Genomic DNA, 22,295 nt, shown 5'->3' with positions numbered 1-22,295 from the left:
CAGATAAATACGTAACACAATCAAAATATATCAATAAAACAGAAACCATGCAAATAGAAAACAGAGACCAGTGACGCGCATTGAGTTTTGTAACCGTTTTACCATCGAAATGGGGTTTTGTGACACCGTTCGTCAGTTGTCGATTAAATTGGCTGTTGTCGAGAGGTTGTTTTGGCCGTTGGGACGCCTCTCTGGGGACGCCTTTCTCGGGATTTGAGCTTCAGATACTCTCTCCAGATCCCAAGGTTTTAAGATATAGAGGGTGGTAAAGGTATTTTCGTGATTTGTGAATGGCCTAATTTTTTTCTCGTGAAATGTGAAACGGCTTGTTTTTTTCTCGTGAATCGTGATTTCATTAGAAGCCGTGAACCGTGATTTTCCAAAATAATTCTCTGTGAAATGAGAAAGAAGTATTTAATTCGTCGTGAACCGTGATTTTGGTTGTGTCTTCCATTATTTTCGACCGCAATTGCGTGACCGTGACAGGACAGTCATCCCTCTTCGTGCTCTTGCTCGGATTTCTTTTTGCTGCGCGCAGAACAAGAAGCAGACGGATGAAAAAGACGTCTAACAAGGCTGCGGTTTGGGTGTAACTTTTCAAATATTATGTTACGTAAGTTCGTGTCAAAAAATGCCATTTTTTTTTTATCGTGAAACGTGATTAATTCAATCATTACCAAAACCATTCAGAGCTTTTCATTTGGCACGACAGAGAAAAAAAACAAAACAAAACAAAAACAAAAACAACACAAAAGGAAGACAGCAACGTTGTGCGAGTGAGTTTGCCCTTCAAAGATCAAACAGCAAACGCAGTTAAAAGGCAAATGCGTGATCTCAATCACAAGATTGGTACTACATTACAACCCGTATTTATCAGCCGAAAATTGGAACAAGACGTCGTAAACAATCGTAAATCAACAATGCGTTGTTTCCTCCTCTACATGTGATCTGTGTGATTCAGATTATGTCGGCTTTGTAGCTCGACACCTTCACCAACGTATTGTTGAACATATAGACTGTGTGAGCGGTAAACACTTTTCGACAGACCATGGGGATACAAGCCTCCTCAAAGAAAGCCAATTACGCCTTCTGAAAAAGTGCCAAGGAAAATTGGATTGTCTTGTCTACGAGATGCTTTTCATCAAGGAGCGCAATCCTAGTCTCAAAACGCAGACTGATTCCATTCGCGCAAAACTCTTTGTTTAAAAGGACATTCTATCACCTATTGTCTTTTTAGTATTTAAACATTTTTTATCATGCACTCTTTGACGTGATAATGACATTAGCCAAACGTCGAAACGTCGTCAACAAACTTTTAATATGCTTTTACGAAATGTTTTATTGCAATTTATTATCGTGAAACGCGAAATGTGGATTTTATCATTTATTATTGTGAAAGGACCAATTCATTTTCCGTGAAACGTGATCTTGACTCCCCCCTCCCCCCCCCCCCTTCTACCACCCTTAATATAGGCTCACTAAGCCTGTGACTAAGTCTGTGAAGCGCTTTTCGATTCTGTTGAGTAACGTTGAGATTCGAATAATATACACACAAGAATATAATGTATATACGTGGTGAAGGTGCGGGGTGCTTCGATGTCTTTAGTAGTGCTGGGGATCTAATTATGCAAAAAATCTCCAAGCTTTACTTAGACTGAATTTGGCAAACATATAACACTCTTTCTTTTTTGTAACAATGAGGTATATGGTTTAAACAAGTAAGACGATGTTGTACGTTCAGACTGAATGCGCTCCTTAAATGTCCACGGAAAGGAGCTAACGACGCCATTTTTCTTCACTTGTGTCAATTCTAGAGGAAACATTTTTAGAAAACATGAGCGATTTTTGAATCTTCAATGACAATCATTACAAAACCAGACTGAGTAAGAAGTCGTTGTCGAATAATGTGGCCGCGTTTCTCCTCAGTCCTTGGACGGACGTTGTGCGCAAATGTCAAAATTTTACAGCATAAGGCTGGAGGGATGTAGCATGAAGTTAACGTAAACGCAAGAAGGTCGGTAACGCTTCTCGCTGCCGCAGATTTAGTGTCAATTTGACGACTCTTCCTGTCGACTCAGTAGTGGCGTAAATAAGATGAAGCTGCATTTGGTTCGTTTTAACATTAAGCATTCTCAAAAGAAAGTGACGGGCAAGAAAGTTTATTCCCGTCTAGGTCTTATTCCCAAGGTAACTGGTATTATAATCCCTCTCCAGTCATATTTCGATATTGTATTCAGTTCCCCCTCGGTCAATGTTACCTCGACGCGCGTTGCGTGGACGAAAATTCGCGTGAAGCCGCTAAAGCTACCCACGCGATTAAAATTCGCGTCACTGGATTGGCTATTTTTAGATTTTCCTGGGACTTCTGGAGCCAGAAATGATCTAAAACTAGTTTGAGACGGACCCGGGGGGGATACTCCCAGAAAAGTCGCGTGGACTTCTTAAAATCCTTACTCCCTAGTAACAAGATTTACCCTGAGCGACAATTGCAAAAGGAATCTCTTGCGTCTTTAAGCATCTTCAACCAGTGGTTAATAGAAGAACAAATTCAGTAGGAATAAGCAAAAAACTCATAAGATGCGTGACGCTGCCGATAAATTAGACATAAGGCTCCAAAGGCGCTTAAAAGTGTCAAATATTCGCTGGTAATCTAAACTTTTCGGGCTTAGTCGTTCTTCAGAAGGTAGATAGAAGGAACCCCAGCAGAAAAACCGTGGCCCTTCAGGTATGGGGCTAATCCAGATCTTATTAAAAAGCTATCGATTACAGAAACCATACAAAAATCAATCAAACGTAACGATTTTTTTATTACGTTTAAAAAAATAAGAAAAAGGCGCCCTTAATTAAACACTTACAAACGTCAGTTGCGACAAATGAACGAGCAATTCTACAAGTTTCGACACATGATAGGATATAGGGACTCAAATTAAACAGTAACATATCATCTACGATTATCTGGGATTTAAAAAATTAGATTCAACTAGTAAAACAAAAAACAAAAAAGGCTAATAAAATGACGTTTGAATGAAGAAATATAAAACATATCTTATAAACTTTCTGTTATTATAATATTCTTACGACTAGGACCTAATGAATTCTTTCAGTTTTCTAACTAACATTATTTCTATTTTCAGTGAAGTCTTCATCATCCGGGACATCGTTTCTTCTGTTACTTGTGAACCAATCAGCGTGATGTACCAGGATGCAGTAAGGTGAGGTCTAGATCACGAACCCTACGAGCACATCGATAAGAATATGAAGCTAATTGGTTTTTCTGAGGCTGCATACCTCAACGGTTCTTAAAACAGTAAATAGAGAGACTAATAAATAACATATCACAGAAACCAATTACCCTAAAAACCTACTGACTGACTGACTGGCTGACTGGCTGGCTGTGTTCCATGCAATGCTCACTCAAACAGAGTAAAGAAATCTCTCGAAAGAACGCAACATGAACAACAACTGGCAGGAGTCTGACCAGTTCAGTATTTTCAAAGCATGACCGAGGACGGTTGAACTTGGGACTTAGCTAATAACAGAGTTGAGGACTACAACGCTAGACGTCCGGATTACAAGGCAAGCGCTGAAACCTCTTGCCAATGCTGCTTACTTCGAAAAATATATTTTTTAAATAAAAAAGGGTCTCTTACCGATATCGGGGGTATCGCTTTGTTGGAGTCTGAAACATTGAAGAAATGCACAGTTGAAAATAGTAAGCATAAATAAAGTAATTAAAAAAGAAGGAAATAATTTCAAGTGTCAAGTGTATCTAGCACTATTGTGCTAATTGGGGATAATTAAACAAATACTGCATTTAGAACATAAACTGTTAAAAATCCCAACTGGTTGGAGGCTGACCAGTTGGTTATTTACACAACGCGGTCGAGGAGTTGAACTCGGGACTACCGAGAACAAACCCAGATAGCGGTAGGGTGGAGGACTTAAACCAGGGCCCTCCAGATTTCAAATCGATCAGTCAGTCAGTCAATCTGTCACTCAGTCACCCAAACCATGGGACAGACAGTCTGTCAGTTAGTCAGTCAGTCAATTCTAGGAATTTTCGTCAAGTGATGCAAATTTAGCAAAGTTGAGAGGTTTGAGTTGTCGTCCGGTTGTTCCAGTTCCAGTCTTATTCAATAACGTCTTCAAGCAGCATTAATTTTTTTTCATCTGTTTACCTGGTGTTCCCGGACCTCCGATCCAAAACGCGCCAAAAAAGCTTTCCCCAAAAGTCATGTAATACGTACTATGGTATGAGACGTGAACGGAGATGGTGTCGTTTTCCCGAAGTGAGAATACCCCGCCATGAAACTTGGTGTCCAGAAACCTCTTTGAATCAATCACACTGCCGATACTCCCCATGACCTTGGCGTCATTGATGAATGTGGCGTGAGCCATGTAGGTGGATGATCCATCGTAGTAAAACATTTGACTGTATATGAAGTAGTAACCGGCTTTCTTCACCTGTATGTGTCCGCTGGATGGGTTGTACAGGATACTGCCTTCCCTGTGCTTCAGCGTCCAGTTGCTTACGCGTTGACTGTTAACTGCCAACAAGATCACATGGTGTCAGTTAAAACCATTATCTGTGATCAGTCAATCAATCAACAACTTAAATTATGTCTGGAGAGTGGCTACATGGAGCTTACTAATTGGGGACATCTTAACTAATGTACTAGGTATCGAGAAGAGAAAAACTTTGCATGGCAAACTTACATAGAACTGAATAGAACAGGGTCAAACTGCAGCTTGGAGAGTTGACCTCCGGTCGCGAACTATACTCTAGTGAATAAGAAACGCATTTCTTTGCTCCTTCATTATAGAACCTAATTTCTGTTCTGCCATTTGCCTTTTCGAACTCAAAAGCTTTTTTTTCGTCTAATACTGGCGTAAAAGCGCAGCTGACAGAATCAGACTATATTATCTTATTGGATATTTATTTATGAACGCAGTTCGAAACAAGGATATTTCAAAAGGACTTGTCGAATTTCCAATAGTTTTCTTATGGCCGGGTTCTTATTTTTTACCTAGACTATAATGAGAACAGTGGGTTTCATTGCATTAAGCGTGTGGTAGAAGGTGTGCGTAAATAATGTGCTAAATGAAAAGCAAATGTAATTAATAATTAAGTCATAAATGGGCGCCGAGTATCTTTATACTGTTTCCAAACAAGCATTTCATTACCTTGGCGTATTTTCAGTCCGTTGCCAATGAGATGGATGCTGTCACGGCTCTGTTACATCAAAAAAGGCAAACAGAGAACAAATAAAACTGTGTCAAACGTAGTTGGCAGACAAGTTGATCAGTTGGAGTAACACTTACCGCAGATCCAAGAAGGCCAGCTGTTCCTATCAGTAAAAAAGTAAACATAGCTTAAGGTGGCTCAAAACAGTTTCCAACGCTTGGATTTTGATGGGTCATTATAGCCACTCTTTATCAGTTGATGCTACAATCATGGTATCAAAAAACTGCCCAATCATTGGTGAACACGTTGTTATCATTTTCGCGACAAAATAGGTCGCCGTAGCAACAGTATAACCTGCTAAAAACACCCTTAATTACAGCTTTAGGGACTTTTGAATTATAAGCCCTAAAGCTGTAATCAAGGATGTTTTTAGCAGGTCATACTGTTGCTATGTTAACCTATTATGTCACGAAAGTGATAACAACGTGTTCACAAATGATTGGGCAGTTTTTTGATACCATGATTGTAGCATCAACTGATAAAGAGCGGTTATAACGACCCATCAAAATCTAAGTGCTGGGAAAAAAAATTGTTTTGAGCCACCTTAATACAAGAACCCTTTGAGAGTACGTCCGAAAAGTTCAATAGTTTGAGTCGCCCATCGAAACAATATACAAAAGTTGAATCTGAGTATGAATGTCCAACTTTTTAAAATGTGGATTCCAGTTGAAAATTCGAGGGTATTAACAGCAACACCTTACTAAAAATATGGTAGTGAATAAGGAGAATTAACGGTCAGATCTTGAGAGTGAAAAGGTTGAAGTTGAAGATGAAGAAAACAACTGAACGGATTTCCGAGGAACCTTTCCAGTTATGCTAAATATTTTCACGTGTTATTATTTCCATTAATGCCATTGTAAATTATTAAGTCATTACCTGGACGGCCCGGGGAACCAACAGGACCGGGTTCCCCGGGCATTCCCGGTGGGCCTTGTATCCCTGGGAGTCCTGAGAGTCCTGGAAGTCCGAGATTCAATAAGAACATATGAAAACGGAGACAGGATTATCCAATAAAAACACCATAGGAATCACAGACAAGCATAGAAACAGTGACTGAAGAAGTTACCAACTCAAATTGAGATCACCAGTGGAAATGGGAATACTGCAAGCTATCCGGGGGAGGTAAAGACTCCCTTCCTACCCTACCCATCCATTCAACAAATAGATTATGAGCTCGAGATCTCTGTCGCGCGATAGTTGAAGAGGACGTAGCCCGAGTCAACAATTACGCATAGAAGTCGAGGGCGAATAATCTGATTGTTTAGTGTAAATCTACTAATCGTTCAAAACTTTATCTAAATCCTCTTCATAGGCACTTCAAAAACGCAAAAAAATGGCCGCCAGTTTTTTTTTTAACAAGCGCACACTGCTAGGCTACTTGCCTCACTATCAACAACAGACTAGTATAAATCTACTAGCGTTCTATCAAGAATGCCGTTCTCTGATTGGCTACGCTACTCACTATCTATCCTGTGATAGATAGTGAGTAGCGTAGCAGTGTGCGCTTGTTAACAAAATGACGACCGCTTCGATGCGTTTTCGAGGTGTCTGTGAAGAGGATTTAGATAAAGTTTACTTTGAGCGACTAGTAGATTTATACTAAAACAATTAGATTATTCGCTCTCGATTTCTATGCGTGATAAGTGACTCGGGCGCACTATCGCACGATAGAAATCTGGAGCTCATAATCTAATTGTTTAATAGATAGCCATTCAGAGAACGGCATTCGTGATAGAACCCCAGTAGATTTATACTAATCTGAGAAAACAAATACACCCACGGGTCCTTTTTTCGTGTACAGTTAGAGTTTTGAGCTTAAAATTAGTCTTCTGCCTTTTGTTTACGCAAGCGATTGTGATGAAATATAGAACAAAGTTTGCGGCATGCCTCAGATTGTCGTAAAATATACGTTGAAAAAAATATATGCTGAAAAATATACGAGTTTCTGTCCCTACTTAGATGCTCCTAAATGCGTGTTGAAAGTTGTCACTATGATGTTAACCGCAAATGAGAAATGGTTTAGAATAAATTTGAACGCACAACTGCAGTGAGCGTTAGTTTCTCCTCATAGCAGATATTTTTAAGGACTTCCGACTAAATCAAATCTCGGGCCACTAGTAATGCACGCAAGGGCAATTGCTAATATTGAGTGTTTGCCCGTACAACCTACTACCGCTGATCTGATCCATACACTAAAGATAGAAATGGAGATATCACTGAAAAGAGTAGGAAAAAAAACAATAAAGTTTCTAACTTACCATCAAAACCACGGCTTCCCTTGAAGCCTCGCGGCCCGGGCATACCAGCAGGTCCGGAATAACCTAAACCGCATTGATGGAAGACATCATCGATTAGTGAATTGTATTGTAATCACATGGCTTGAAAATGTCCAGAATGAAACAACTGTATATACTTCTGAAGAATGTTTTTCTAGCGAAGTACTCTCATTCATTTCATTGTAAACTATTAAGTCATTACCTGGAGGGCCGGGCTGGCCGGGCTGGCCGGGCGGGCCGGGCGGGCCAGCAGGACCGCGTTCTCCGGGTAATCCTAACGAATTGTGTTTGCGTGTTGTTCCTGCAACTCCTGAAAATCGCACATGCGTAGTAAAAACATATTATAACCTAGACAATTTAATCAAATGAAAGCACTGTAACACTTTTAGGGGACCTAGTGTTCTTTTGTACCCCCACCTGCCCCATGGCGAATCTGCAAAATATAAAAAAAATACTTCTGCGAATACGGTCTGCCTCTTATCTCTGAAAATACTGGATACATACAGTAACACACTGAAGACTATCTGACCTGAACCACCAATGTCACCGCGATTTCCCTTGACACCTTGCGGTCCAGGCATACCAGCAGGTCCTGGAAATCCTAAATTACATTGATGAAAAATGATTACTTAACGGAATGTTTGTTTCTTTGTTTCGTCTTTATTTTCGCTGTAAACTATAAGTCATTACCTGGAGGGCCTGGGGGACCAGCAGGACCCGGTTCCCCCGGCATTCCCTGCGAGCCTGGTGCCCCTGGGAATCCTGGAAGTCACATGCAGATAAAATAATAATAAAAAAAAACATTAAATATGAGACATCATCAAATGAAAACACCAAAGACTCAGCGACTTCAGTGAGGATAATCTTCATCTACATTTCATTTAGTCGGTAAAATCGCAAGATATCACACTAATCATTAAAATGTACAAAGCCCTTAGTCTTAAATGACTCCAATAAACAATAATAAACGAATAAATAAGTAATAAACAGTGCAGTGGTTGGAAAAGTCTTGAGCTTGAATTTTCAGTAGACTGTGAAGAATACAGATTACTGAGGTCTATCGAGGATGGGTGAATCGCACTTAACCCGCGGGAATCCCTTCCTACCCCGCCGCACAATTCACCCTGGAAAAAATAAATCAGTACAAGCACGCGTTTTCTTGCAATCTAAGAGTTTGTTTATAAATCAAGGAAATATCCGATCAGCTCTCTGCTTGACAGTCTATTCTTTGTGATAACCATTATCGTGTAACTATTATTCTCAAAATATTAATTTCAATGTAAACTATCAAATCATCAGGGCCGTTGCCAGACAATGGCAATGTCCGTGGATAAATTCTCTTCCTTGGTATTTAGAGTGTTTATGGTGACTATAAACAACAAAAATGATAAAATGACAGAGGCAAGTGCCTTGGTTAGCCTACTACTTGCTACCGCCGTGGTCATCACCTGGAGGTCCGGGCTCTCCTTGAATTCCCAACAAGTTGTGTTTATTTGTCCCTTGTACACGTCCTACAAGTCAAAGACGTCCCACTAACATATTCAAATATTTAAAAAACAGAAACAAGCTGATCAAAGAAGGATTAAGGTTGTCAAGTAGCGTTGTATGGCGAAAAGGAAAAGAAAAAGAACACTTTATCATAATAAGGGGAATATTCCCGCATGCTTTCTAGGATTAAAGGGAGGAATGACTGCCTCTTTACCCCTCAACTCGGTGCTATCTGGAATAATAACAGCGCATACGCGTGTTTGTCCTTTCTTGTAAATGTGATTCTTATGTTGAGTTGATACTGACCTCACAATTTAATGCCAGAATTATGGGCTGAGAAGAAGCCGAAAATAAATTTCAAGACGAAAGTCCGTTTGACAATGAAACACGGTACGGATATCGGAAGGAATATTTCCAGTTGTGATTAGAACATTCGTTTGATGATTATTTTCATTAATTTTGTTATAAACTATTATGTCATTACCTGGAGGGCCAGGCGGACCAACAGGACCTTGGAAGCCTCTTTCTCCTACAAATGAAAGATGAAGTAATGAAGTATTAGACCAGAGACAAGATTATCCTGTGAAACAGAACTACAGACTAGGCCATGCAATTCCGCCGGGAAGCGCTCAAGACAACCAAGACACGAAGTAGATAAAAATGCAAAATGCAGATACAGAAAATACGAAAGTCAACGGAAGTAGCAGAAGAAGTGTAGATTGATTATCTGAAGTTGAAAATGAACTAGAAAAGTAACTGAAAGACAAACCTTTTAGCAAAATTCAGAGGCCAAAAAAACTGAACCGAATGGAAGTTTTTTGCAAAAATTCAAAATCGATAAACATTTATGGTCAATTATTGGCCTTAATCGTGGTATAATCGTTTAGAATTAACTTGACGAGGCTGGGAAGACCTTTCATCAGCTGTGATTATTATTGTTCATGAATTTCATTACAAACTGTGAAGTCATTACCTGGAGGGCCCGGGGGACCAACAGGACCGGGTTCTCCTGACATTCCCGGAAAGCCTCGCATCCCTGGGAATCCTAGAAGCCCGAGATACAATAACAAGTGAGATGATGCAGTAAAACAATTGTCAAATGAAAGCATCACAGTCTTCACGCTGTGATTTCGAGGAGGACATCAACGAGCGCTTTATGAAAGAAAAAAAAAGAAAAAAAAAACAAACGAAAACAAAGAACGGAGGATGAAGACGTCACCGGCTTGAGTTTTTTCCCTCAAGAATACAGAACGGCTTATAATACTCAAGCTATCCAGGAAGAAAACACTTCCTCCCAAATCCTTCGCTCGTACAGGTCTTCATCCTCGGTCAGTGTGTAACTGGAGGTCGGTGGGAAATTTACCTCACACCTCACTGTGTCTGGGAGACGGGGCCAACTGGATAACTGATTGAAATGGCGGAGAATATATTTTTAAAACGCACTTCTGACACCACAACCACTTCCCTCAGGAAAAGTCATTGGGAAATAAGAACTGTTGCTGAATTAAATCCTGGACTTCTCTTTAACCAATTGGCCTGAGAAAACCTAACTCATAGTGATGAAAAATCTTGATGGTTAAGAACGGTATTCCATGACCTATAAGACAAATCCAAGATGTCTTTTGAAGAAGACCCTGTTCCTGGCAAAATATCCTGTGATTCAGTCAATCCATGCTAGAAGCGTCAATTGTTCCTTCAGGGTCAATTTTTGATCATGTTGGTTCTACCAGTTTGTTTCAGTAAATCAGGACAACTTTACAACTTTAAGCTATGAATTCATTTACCTGGAGGGCCTCGTTGGCCAGCATGACCGGGCTTTCCAGGCTTCCCCCTCCGGCCTGGTCTTCCTGGGGCTCCTAGAATTCAAAGATGAGGAAAACGGAAACAAAATTAAGAAATTACTCTGGCCGGGTCACGTAGCCTGCAGAACATGCGGATTAGCGGGGCAGTGAGCGAGACGCGATAAACGAGCGCGAAGCGCCAGACGAAAAAAATTGATAACAATCGTCTCGCGCTTGGCGCTCGTGTATCGCGTTTCGCTCTAGCGTTTCGCTCTCTGCCCCGCTAATCCGCCTGTTCTGCAGGCTATTGGTCACGCTACTTGTAATCTTGGGTTCGTCACGCAATCTCGTCTCCCTTTAGCGTCTGCGTGGGAGGCTACAGAAGATTATTGTTATAAGAAGTAGCTAGAAGTAAACCCAGGGGAATTTCCAGCGAACAAGGTGCAAATATACTCTTCGAGAATTGGTTATGTGATAACTGAAATCGTCATAACTCTCTCCTAAGACAGGTCAACTGGATAAGAATTGTTACCATACAAAAAATTCTGGGCCACTAACCGACGCAAGTACAAGAAGTTTGAGCGCTTCTCCGGACACGAACTTCCTCTGACCCCTGAAACATACACAAAACTGACATTAAAAAACAATTCGTATGTCCGTGGCAATACCGAAATTTTCTTAAAATCACAGACGCTTGTAAACCGGAAAAGAAACCTCATACCTGGATATCTCGCGCATTGTTACCGAGTTGTAAGGTCTGGATAAGCTTCTCATGTTCGCGGATTTGGGTTTTCAGCCAGCAGAGTTCTTTGTGGGTGTAAACAGCAAACACAAGACCCGCGCAGGCTAACAACATGCAAACAAGTAAAACAGGGAGAAGTTGGCCTCCTCTTTGCTTTTCTTTTTCTTGCATGGCCGGTGGGATAGGACGAGAACGTCAAGAACAGACCGCTTAACAGACAATGATGACCGAACTGAGAGGGAAAATTCCCGGAAAACCGGGATGAAGTCACATGAAAACCCATCTGGCTCTAAGCCAAATGTTATTGGCGTGATATTGTTTACCAAGAAAATAGGGGGAAATTACAAACGGATCCACTTTACTTTCTACATGGAATATATCTGTAATTTAAAGGCCCTATTAGGGCTTTTCGAGATACGAGATATTTAGGTAAAAAAGTTATGGGATACCACTAAGATATTTTGGGGGAAAATTAATGGGATATGGGACATAAGAACAGATATTCCGGCATATCAAGAAGGAGAACTGTTGACTTTTAAAACTGGGATATTTTATTTTAAACCAAAAATTAACAGGATATGGAAAACTCAGGTCGCCATCGAATTGGGCGTCAGTTTGAGGACTACGTTTCCTAAGTCCAATTTTCATGTACCTTGGAGAAACTTTGACCTTGATATGATATAATGATCGTATTTGTACCACAACCAAAGCCGAAAGTCCGAAATCAAAGTTAGTGTTCAAAAGTTGAAGTTGATATTGCCGAATGATGAAAGTCGGAAGGGTTTTATTTGGCTAGAACTTCCGTCATCACTCAGTGAAACCTTCTCAAGGTGGTGTACTGCAAATCAGGCCGTAAAAACGATTTCCACGATAAGATGTCCATCATTAAGTGAGCAATAACAATCGCTTATGTTCGTGAAGATTTCTACTTTGGATATTAATTTTACTTATTTCTCTTCAAAATTTTGCCGTAACTTTTTCAGATTTTGTTTCTTCACATAATGAATCATCGGGGCAAATTTTGCTCGGTATGATCTGATGACACACAAAACGTTTGCACGTGACAAGCCAGATGGTTCCCCGTGATGAGCTCGTGAACTGTCTCCATTGGATGAGAGCTATTGTGGTCAACGAACGTAATCTTGGCGTGACTCCGTTTAAAGCAGTGCTAAATCTTGAAAAGGGGAATTTAGTAAATTAATAAGTGTTGCTTTCGTTTGTCGGTCGATCACGAGTCCAAGCTTTGGCTACTCAAATTGAACGCTACCTTATAACACCGTCTTTGTCTGGTTGATTGTGAGGTACAGATTAGTTTTATGTCGTTCTGGACCATACATACTCATGTCCACTTTACCAGTTTTCTACCATGTTTATCTCTAATGATCCGGAAGAACCCCATTCCGACACCGACAGTTCACTACAATAATTTTATTTCGATCGCAGCAAAGGAAAAGTTACAGCTTATATTCATATTAATTAAAATATTACAACACAGTTTTATACATTTAGCGATACTTAAACACATCTATTGTTAAATGGCTATAAAATTTAACTTTAACAACACAAATGAAAGACATTAAAGTTATTAGCCTGAATAATAGCATTTTTCAATATAACAAACTAAAAGGCTAAGTTAACTTGCACAGCAGCTGTCCGTCTAACGCGAATCAGCAATACTCACATTTAGTAAATGCTATCTTACAACCTTTGGATACCAAAGGGCTTCATGTAAGCTAAACTAGAGATGCTCTGTGTTATAACTCTGACCTGTCTTCATAAATGGCCGCCATATGATATTTTTTTAAGGTTATGATTTCAAGTCAATTAACGACACTTTACCATCTCCTTCAATTTTTTTGCCATCTTTGGCAGGTCGAGTGTTTTGGTCCAATCGTTGCAGAGTTTGATATCAGTGTTTGCATGCACGGATAAAGACAGTTCTGCCTTTTTCAGCCTCGTTTTCGTGAACAAATGTTTTTGCCACTCAGTCCTCTGCAAATTAAATTTTGCATTAAAACTGCACGTGTGAGGCTCGTGCGTTTAAAGGGCAAGACACGGTGCTAGTCATTTATGAATAGGGTCTAAAGTTGCGCAAACAAGAAATCTTTTTTTTTTTTTGGTCTTGGTTAAACTGTCCAAGGATCCTACAACCACGGCCAGTTTCCTAGCAGTTAATTGCTAAGTGAAGAGGTATTTTGCCTTGCAAACAGTGTTAAGGAAGTTAAATACCACTTTAAACGTATTTAACCCAACAGTGATCAACAAGTTACTTCCTGTTACAGCATTGATCGGGCAGAAAGGTGGCAAGGGATAACGAAAAACTGTAGTCGGTGGGAGACGAGCTTAGCCGGAACGTAGCAGCCTTGATATATCACCAACTTCCTAGAACAAACGTAGAAGACAATGCGTTCAATTTCGGGACAGGAAAGGTCAACGTGTTGTAGGATGAAGCAGGAATGCGCCAAAATAACTTGAACTCGGATTCATGTAATAACGAGTCGAGAAAGGAGTTCGGACAGAAATGCGATCCGTCGCGTTTAGCAAGACTACGCCGCCATTGTAATTGGTGTTATATTTTCTAGCTTCACTGACAACAGCAGATGTACTCTCCAAGAATTTGTCTGAGTTGACGCACAACTGATGACTCATTTGAAGTGGTGTGCCGTCATGGTAGAACATCTGGGAATACACGTAGTAAAATCCAGATATTTGTACTTGCACAATGCCATTATGGTGTTGAATTCTGCCTGATCTGTACTTTACAAGCCAGTTCCTAACTGTACGTCTTGCTACTGTGAAGAAACAAACCCATTCTGGGTGAGAGGAATTCGCTGCGAATAGTTATGATCACAGATTGAAAGCAACGGCATGACAGGATTGGAAAGTCACTGAGTGAAGTTGGCACTAAAACACGCTCAGCATTGGTTATCCCCAATAAAATCAGAAAACAGTACATTGTGTGCTTAATATTTCACCCTAGCAATTGATTGAAAGTTAATCTAGTGTTTTCCGTCTGCACTCTGTTAATCAATCATTTAGTCAAATACAGTGCATACGACTATTGAATTAGTTAATTAACCAATCATTTAATCCCATTGTAGGTTTTACAGTCAGTCATGTGCCTACAGTCCATCGCCTATTCATAAACAATTCATCCTAAAACTATTTGTTTTTCAAGAAATAAATCACATCTCTTATCATTCTGTTATCAGTTAATGCTCGCATCCTATTGGTCGGTACGCTGCTATTTTCGATATTTGCATCGTCGTCATTATCATGATCAACAACAACAACAACAATACCAAGAACATCAGGGGAAATTTTCCCTACGCTTTGAATACAATTTGAAAAGCAGGTATTTCATGAGCAACGATACAAAATATCATAGGTCATGATGTGTTTGACATAAGCTTTTGATAGATAAATGAATGAAATTAATGAAATGAGCCAGTAAAGTGTCGTGGAAACGGCGTGGAGCACAGATCAGGCAGCATCGAGACCACAGGCCAACTGGACATAACATCGTCAACTGACTTGACACCTAAAACATCAACAGTTTATCTACGTATTATACCGTTTAGAAAGCTAGAAAAGTCCTCTTGCCACTACAGACAACCCGATATCATAGTGCTGTACGACCATGTCACCCTTGAAATGTTACAACCTTCAAATATACTTACAAGGATAATATCGCTCTAAGATATTATTTTTGAGTTAGGGCGCTAAACAGAATGCGTTCGGTTGTTGGAGTTGAGTACCCTAAACAACATAATTCTAACCTAAAGCAAAAGACTATGTTCTATGATAGCCTTTCCCTAAAACGAGACATCGACCTTTATCGCAAAACATCCGTGGAAGCCTTAAGTCTGGTCTAAATGAACGATCGAAAAGAGTAACAAGTCATTTACAGTACTCCCATAAGGATATACCAAGGGAGGGAGCCCCTTAACTTTTCAGGAGGTTAAATTCCCGCGTGTGACCATCATCTAATCTAATCGATATGGTGTAACAAAAAGGCTCCGAAAAAGCTGCCCTCACTATCCATGAAATAGTGCACAGTGTATGGAATATGAACGGAGATGGTGTCATTTTCCTGAAGTAAGAATACTCCGCCATGATACTTGGTGTTGTACTTCCTTTCGGCACTAATAACGCTCCCTGAACTTTCCATGACCTTTTCATGATTGATGTAGGTGTTGTGACCCATCTGTATGGTGGTGCCATCATAGTAATACATTTGGCTGTAAATGTAGTAATAGCCCTTTCTCTTCACCTCAATGTGCCCGGTTGGTGAGTGGTACAAGATGCTGCCCTCCCTGTGCTTCAATGCCCAGTTTGTAATGCGGTGGAAGCCTGCTGACGAATATTTGCACTTGATTAGTGATTAGTTTCCGAATCATGCACGTTTTTACTCGACCAGAAAGACTAAGTCATTTCAAGGATGCCATAAAAAAAAAAAAAGCAAATTACTTGGGTTTTGAATTTTTTGTCCATCGCCAACAAGGTGGATGCTCTCACTCATCTAGATGGCAATAAAAAAATATATTAGTTAAAAGTTAAGACCTTGTAATTATACAGTGTGAATGAATGAATGATCGTCACCGTTATAAATTCAATGTCTTTTACCATCTATGCCCGGCAATTTCCGACTGCTCGTAGCTCGAACGCCATTACGAAAAGGGAACACCAATTCCAAAGGCAGTGGGTTCGAATCCTTCTTTACAAGGCCAAATATCTTTTCCTTACCCTTCTGGGTTTCATATCTGAGCCCTATCTGAGATCAGATCCAAGGCTAACCGTCTTTACAATAGTAACGCTTTTCGCTGATTTCTTGTAAAATTATGCGCTAATTCCTTACCACTACACTTGTACAAAAGTCAGCCGGTAGATTACTCACCGACGCTCCGGGCGGCCCAGGAGGTCCTATTAAAAAAAACAAAACAAAAACAAAACAAACAAGATAAGAGCTTTCAGTGCCATGACTGCTGTCCTGTCTTTGCCTATTTTGTCTTGTGCTAATGTTCCCGCTCTGTACTGTACATTCATTTATAAAATATGAATAAGTTCCCCAATCTGAAAATGATACTTTGTTACCTTCCAGTGCCAATTGCTCTCTGACAATGTTCGCATGCCTCGGGGAGGCACAAACTGTTCGTGCTAATTTCAAACTAAACTTCGCAACTTTTCGTAACTCACGTTTTCAAGGGGTTTTCTTTTTCCAACTAAAATCCGGCGGTTTTCAAACCTTATTTTCTGTTTAGTAAGTTTTTAGCTTTTACGAACAATTGATTCCATGCAGAATCTTAGTTAACAGTTTTTGAATCCTCATATTGCACGAAGGGGGACACTTTCCCACATCCCCCTTGTTAGGCTTGCGAACGAAGAAATTTCAGGTGCAATAGGGTTAATATAAGCGCAAGTTCCTACCTATGTCGCCTTTGGTTCCCATGTCTCCCTTGACGCCAGGGGGGCCCTGAGAGCCATTTTTACCGCCTACTCCTTCGGGACCTGAGGGCCCAGTGTCTCCTGGAATACAAACATAAAAAAGAGAGTCATGACATAATACTTAAGTATTACTTGGTTTGATTCTAGCGTGAAGAACGTGCAGTGAAGTAAATGCCACGTCAGGGGGACTCCAACCAGGATTGTAAAACTGAGTTAAAGTAAGTGACTTTACGTTATTTATTAGGAATGGCAGTTTTCCTGCTTTTATAATGACTTTCAAGAGTAGTAGTATGTTCACTTTGGTGTCTCATGATTTCTTAGCTCTGTATTTTTTGCTCATAAAATTCCTTGTTCATGTTAAACTAAACAAAGTAAGCGAAATGTATTTTCAGCCTAAAATTTTGACAATCTACAGCCAAAACCAATCGGCATCGTAACAGGCTCACATGAAAAGATTATTTTTTTTTCCTTCGGTTTCGCGTTAATTTTCGAGAGTTTTGAGACTGTTTGCTTTCAATTTCTGAAACGTGACGTTCAGTCACATGACCACCTTATAACCTTATGTGGAAAGCTCACCTTTTGTTCCTTTGGGTCCCTGTATTCCTGGAGGGCCCACAGAGCCTATTTCGCCTTTTTCGCCTTTTTCGCCTTTTTCGCCGGGAGGGCCTGGATCTCCATTGTGCCCTGAGGAAAAGGTGCCAGTTGGTGATTAACCATAAAGCACCATTACCACCAGAAATGTGTTTCTTTTTGCATTGTGGTTTGCTAATTCTCTGCCAATCACTGAACAAACCACAGCATACGCACTACGTTAAGCAAGCCAAAAAGGCTAAACAGATACAATCTTAAATTCTTATAGACTGGCAAACTACATGATATGTTTGATAAATTCAGAATTGAACTTTACCTATCTAGCCAGAGGAAGTATGGCAAGGAAAAAAATGGCGAGAATTCAAGCCTCATTACCTTACAAAAAACAAACTAACCTCGTTTACCTTTTTTACCTCGCCGACCTACGAAAAAAGAAATAGAAACGGGTTAGAAAATTACATGAATAAAATATGTTTGCTGAATATCGATTATCAAGGACGCCTTGTGCCACCGAATCTCATCAAAACCTCGGTGGCGTAAACGTAGATTATTGGGAAACATGTGTTTCACTGTTGGTATAAAAATGGGTACCGGCGAACTTAATGCTGGGGGGGGGGGGGTAACCCTGCGATGAACTAGCATCCCATCCAAGGGGGGAGTAGAAATACTCCTAGTCGCTTCACGCTACAGAAACCGGCCTGATAAGCTCCAGCCTGATGACGTGTGGAAGGGAATTTCAGCATTATTGCACGCCAGAGCTACAATTTCTTATTTTTCAAATAACATCGCTAGTTACACTAGTCGCTCGTTGTGCTCACACATAATGTTATGTGCGTTTGTATCCGGGGGGAACAAGCATATCGAGTTTGCGTTCATCAACTTCATTAAAAAATCTTCCCTTTCGAAGATGCACGTGCTAAAGATAGTTCCGACATGTCTCGGTGAAATTTTCATTTCCTGCTTAAGCGCATTGCATAGCTGTACTAGCGACAACTTAAAGAGCCGGACAGTTTATCGAAGTTTCCGACTTCCACACGATCCACGTTCGTGACGTCACCACAATATACGGTCATATCACGTGACCCACAACAGATTGACGTCATTGTGAATAGAGTGCTTTCACATGACGTCACGGCAGCCATATTGGTGTCCGAAAACAATGAAACGGCGGCCATGTTCCCGTCCCTAGCCAAGCCTGTGGGAGTTGAACTCTTTTCTTATGTAAACACTTTCTTTTGATTCAATAATTTGCATGGCTGCTAGCCACGTGAGTGAAGATGCTCTATATAGACTAATTTCGATATATTAAAATTCAGCCTAAAACAATAGACCCCAGTACGTAGCTCTGGGGAATAACTACAGAGTTTGTGGGGTTTTTTCCCCAGAGCCTCGTGCTGAGGTCTATTGTGTTAGGCTGAATTTTAATATATCGAAATTGGTCTATTAAGCAATGATGAACATTGGAAATGTATATTCCCAGGAGCCCATGACCTGATATTCCCAGTATTTAAAAAAAAAGTCTATCGTGAAAGAAACCTTATAGCGACAAAGTTTGTGCATGTGTGAGCTGAAAAACTCAGTTTAAAACTCCTTGAAATACTATTTGTAGACTACGAGTATTCCCTCTTTCGCTTAACCCGTCGAGTGAGACCGTAAATAAACCGCGACGAAAAAATGGCCGCGCGAAATCCTGGGAACGAGAAGCGCTTCTCACCGCCAGGATTTCGCGAGCCATTTTTTTCTCGCGGTTTTCTTTCGTGTCACGCAGAACGGACTAAGCGAAAGACAGACTACCCGTATTCTTGACTATTTGAAGAGGAGACATGTAAATGCGTTGTCAACGTACACACACACGAGCCCGCGCGCTATATTACTAGCAGAGTTAATAATCAGCCAAGCAGTACGTCATGTACCTGAATTTCCTTTCGGCCCTGGAGGGCCCGGTTCTCCTTTAGGGCCTGCAAGGAAAATGAAAAATTATGAAAATTATGTACAAGATTAGAGATTGTCAGAGTGCTAGAAATTGAATTTACGGTTCTTACGGTGAAGTACTTGAATTCCAATTTTTCCGTTGTTAATTTCTCAAGAAATGTTGCAAAGGTCTTAGGAAAATTTAGCATTTACTTTTCTTTTCTTATCCAACCCAAACTGCACAAAAACAAGATTACAAAAACAAGACCTTTCAAGCGGATAAACTGCTGAAAAACAAACTGTTTTGGATAATTCAAACGTAATAACCTGCCTGTCAACACTCATATCCAGCTCCTTTGACACACTGAGTAGCTTGCAAAGGTAAAGTAATGTAAGCAATATTTTCTGGCACTGTGCAAACAGCCGGAAATCAAACATTGCCAGTTTTTCGTTGAACAGACGTTTAAAATTTTGATGCTTACTTGACCAGCCCAAGGACAGCATTTTGAATCCTAATTCTGTCATGAATACATTTATGTAAGTTTAAACCAGTTAAAACTTAATTTATTCATCTCTGGGATTGAATGGCGGCTGATAACATGATCGAGTGGTTGCAAGGAGAGGTTCCTTTTGTCTTCACTGAGTAGAAAGAGAAGGAAATTTCTCTCTCACAGGGTATCCCTTTGGTCAGAAACACTCTGTTTAGCATGCATATGATATGGTAGTTGCCTCTCATTTTTAAAACATTTGCATTTTGATTCATTCAAAATGAAAGAATTCTAATCGTGATGAAAGACAAAACTTAACTAGTTCGAGCGTTAAGCACTAGAAGCACTGCAGTGTGGCATTCGTTCCGCGAATCCTTATATTTCAACAGTCCTTTGTCCATGAGTCATTGTTTTGAAGGTCACTCGCCGGTCACGCAATCAGCACGTGTTTATCATTTGGTCGTTTTGGATGAGAAACTTTGGAGTAAAAGCAGAATAGTGCGTTTAATTTCTACAGTCAGATCGGAAACGCTATTAAATTCTTGCAGACTGTAAAAAAATGCAATTGAACAAGAATGCTGGAAGTTTTGATGATCGGTTGAATCTCGATATCGGCAAACCAGAGATCGAATGACAAATCATCTATTCTATGCAAATCTTAAAACTTGTTAATTCGATTTCAATACGCATTAGATATCAAATATCATGACATTCTCCTCCTTTTGTTCCTAAGCTGTTCCTATTGAGGTCAAATACTCAAGCATTTTTCACATCAGGAAGCTATAGCTGTCATCAAGTATTTAAAATTGGAACTTTCTTCTGTATTGTTCGAACGTTTATCACGCACTTTCCCAGCCAGACACCTTTTCCGCTGGAACTGTGGGTTTCGCACGTCAACAAATTACTTGTATCTAGTTGCATCTATTAATTTACGCCAAACTCTTATACCGGTGAGATTCTAAGCTACAGAAGAATAATTTGGAACTGATGTGGCCAAAACAATCGTTACCGAGAAACAAAAGTACGCAAAAGTAAACATCTTAAGTTGAGTTATGTCAGCGACAACGTTATTATTGCCTCGACTAAAGGTCACGAATTATACTGACACCGAAATAGCAGAAACGTTTTGAGCTATTGTGTTGTATTGTAGTTGTTTCCACAATCGCTTGGAGTCCAGTTTCAAGATACCGAGTGACGAATGAATGTTTATTTTTTCGGTTCTTGTAAAAACTGATCAGTTTACAAATTCACGACTCATGGGCACCAACACGGAAGTAAACAAACTCAAAAGACCAAAGTGCATTCATTAAAATCTTTCTTTGCCCTGTAGAGATAATTGTATTCTTTCACTCGCAGACAAGTTGTATTTCACCCTACTCCTGACCTGTTCTACGCGGATCTTTTTGGATGTAAACCAATTGTTTTAAAATTTGTGTCTTTGGAATCTCTTAACCGTGTCCTGTCAATTGAGTGTTATTCTTGGCACCAATAAGATTACCTTGTAAACAGGGGCAGTAGCCTTCAAACTGTCTTTTGTTCCTCCCTTGAGGAAGATCGGATAAAGCGAGCTGCGAAAAAGAAGCAAACAACAATCCTCCATTGTTCCTACTTCCTAATGAATGCATCGGTTCTTAGAACATTGATAAGCAAATTGACGCAATATTTGAATACGCAATTAAGCTTAACTCCTCTGCTTAGTTTGCACCGTCAAAACAGCTAACCTTGTTTTTCAGACGGGCAGATTTTTCCTCCAAAACGCCATCAGTTTCACCCACAGATTCCTCATCCGTCTTCTGAGCTGTGAAGCTGTTTTCCAACTTGTCAACGCGCGCGGCCAGCTTGTCTGCGACAGTTTCTAGTGTTTGAATTCTTGCAAACTGCGACACCACGAGACGATGCAGATTTACTACTAAAACCGTCACGATTATGATGTACAATGCAGCCGTTAGAATCGCAAAGTTGGTAAAAGTGCGACGCGCACATGTTTTCCTCCGTTGGTCCATCGGTTAAGTGTGTTTTACGAGGAAACTCTTAGTCCCAAACTCATGCTTTTGTTTTGATAGCCGGCCTCCGCAGTCCGGCGCAAAGCACTGTCTTCAAATTTTCCACGCTTCATTGAGATTTCATAGACTTTTCTCGGAAAACAAGGCCATCTTTGCGCATGTGCCTAGCTGATTGACAGCCAGAGAAAAATTGAAAGTTTTAGGTATACTGCAAGTACAGCGCTGCGAAATCGGAAAGCAAGGAAACGATTTGAATCACTCAATGTCACGACAATTGTTCATTTTTGAGAATGCAGTTCTAAATTTGGTTCTGCGAGAAAACGGT

At 40.2% G+C, this 22,295-nt stretch overlaps 2 protein-coding genes and 1 long non-coding RNA gene across 12 annotated transcripts in view; 1 reads left to right on the top strand and 2 right to left on the bottom strand.

The window, feature by feature from the left end:
• Positions 1-1,956: 1,956 nt before the first annotated feature.
• Positions 1,957-22,295, top strand: part of LOC110042214 (uncharacterized) — a 36,798-nt gene continuing 16,459 nt past the window's right edge. For 2 of the 5 annotated variants that reach the window (XR_016208423.1, XR_016208422.1), the window contains exons 1-2: positions 2,251-3,212; positions 17,125-17,195. This is a non-coding gene — a long non-coding RNA (uncharacterized LOC110042214). Of the gene's footprint in view, positions 3,213-17,124; positions 17,196-22,295 lie in introns of all 5 variants that reach the window. The other 3 variants (XR_016208421.1, XR_016208424.1, XR_016208420.1) reach the window with 3 other exon arrangements.
• On the bottom strand, positions 2,788-11,809 carry LOC110042212 (uncharacterized). Of its 3 annotated transcripts, XM_020747559.2 has the most exons (16): positions 11,512-11,805; positions 11,349-11,403; positions 10,794-10,865; positions 9,983-10,054; positions 9,494-9,538; positions 8,970-9,032; positions 8,212-8,283; positions 8,051-8,122; positions 7,724-7,831; positions 7,504-7,566; positions 6,122-6,202; positions 5,323-5,348; positions 5,185-5,233; positions 4,179-4,547; positions 3,651-3,679; positions 2,788-3,233 (listed from the first exon to the last, which is right to left on the bottom strand). In XM_020747559.2, exons 1-16 carry the CDS (start codon positions 11,701-11,703, stop codon positions 3,225-3,227), a joined length of 1,377 nt encoding a protein of 458 aa, XP_020603218.2. In that variant the 5' UTR covers positions 11,704-11,805; the 3' UTR covers positions 2,788-3,224. The 3 variants fall into 3 exon arrangements, with proteins under 3 accessions (XP_020603218.2, XP_089149695.1, XP_089149693.1); XM_089293569.1 differs by lacking the exon at positions 8,212-8,283; XM_089293567.1 differs by lacking the exon at positions 2,788-3,233 and having other exon boundaries at positions 3,261-3,679; positions 11,512-11,809.
• LOC110042213 (uncharacterized) lies at positions 12,946-22,089 on the bottom strand. 4 transcript variants are annotated; one of them, XM_020747563.2, is made up of 9 exons: positions 21,689-22,088; positions 21,466-21,535; positions 19,482-19,526; positions 17,964-17,990; positions 17,554-17,661; positions 16,960-17,058; positions 16,430-16,455; positions 16,003-16,054; positions 12,946-14,324 (listed from the first exon to the last, which is right to left on the bottom strand). In XM_020747563.2, exons 1-9 carry the CDS (start codon positions 21,968-21,970, stop codon positions 13,963-13,965), a joined length of 1,071 nt encoding a protein of 356 aa, XP_020603222.1. In that variant the 5' UTR covers positions 21,971-22,088; the 3' UTR covers positions 12,946-13,962. The 4 variants fall into 4 exon arrangements, with proteins under 4 accessions (XP_020603222.1, XP_020603223.1, XP_020603220.1 ...); XM_020747564.2 differs by having other exon boundaries at positions 14,090-15,888; positions 17,973-17,990; positions 21,689-22,089; XM_020747561.2 differs by having other exon boundaries at positions 14,090-15,888.

Source organism: Orbicella faveolata, unplaced genomic scaffold (assembly GCF_042242905.1).
Source record: "Orbicella faveolata isolate gen_17 unplaced genomic scaffold, um_ofav_v1 contig_25, whole genome shotgun sequence".
Lineage (NCBI taxonomy): Eukaryota > Metazoa > Cnidaria > Anthozoa > Scleractinia > Merulinidae > Orbicella > Orbicella faveolata.
Note: the sequence above shows the minus strand (reverse complement) of the source record. Positions and strands in the feature narration are given on the sequence as shown.

Excerpts from the sequence above, each read along its gene's own strand:
- LOC110042213 (XM_020747561.2), bottom strand. The coding sequence starts at position 21,970 with ATGGACCAACGGAGGAAAACATGTGCGCGTCGCACTTTTACCAACTTT. Across the intron at positions 21,536-21,688 it reads CTGCCCGTCTGAAAAACAAG|CTCGCTTTATCCGATCTTCC; the intron begins GTTAGCTGTTTT and ends TCTTTTTCGCAG. Across the intron at positions 15,889-16,002 it reads ACAAAAAATTCAAAACCCAA|CAGGCTTCCACCGCATTACA; the intron begins GTAATTTGCTTT and ends AATATTCGTCAG.
- LOC110042212 (XM_089293567.1), bottom strand. The coding sequence starts at position 11,703 with ATGCAAGAAAAAGAAAAGCAAAGAGGAGGCCAACTTCTCCCTGTTTTA. Across the intron at positions 9,033-9,493 it reads TGGTCCGCCTGGCCCTCCAG|GACGTGTACAAGGGACAAAT; the intron begins GTAATGACATAA and ends TTTGACTTGTAG. Across the intron at positions 6,203-7,503 it reads GGGAAGCCGTGGTTTTGATG|GACTCTCAGGACTCCCAGGG; the intron begins GTAAGTTAGAAA and ends TCGGACTTCCAG.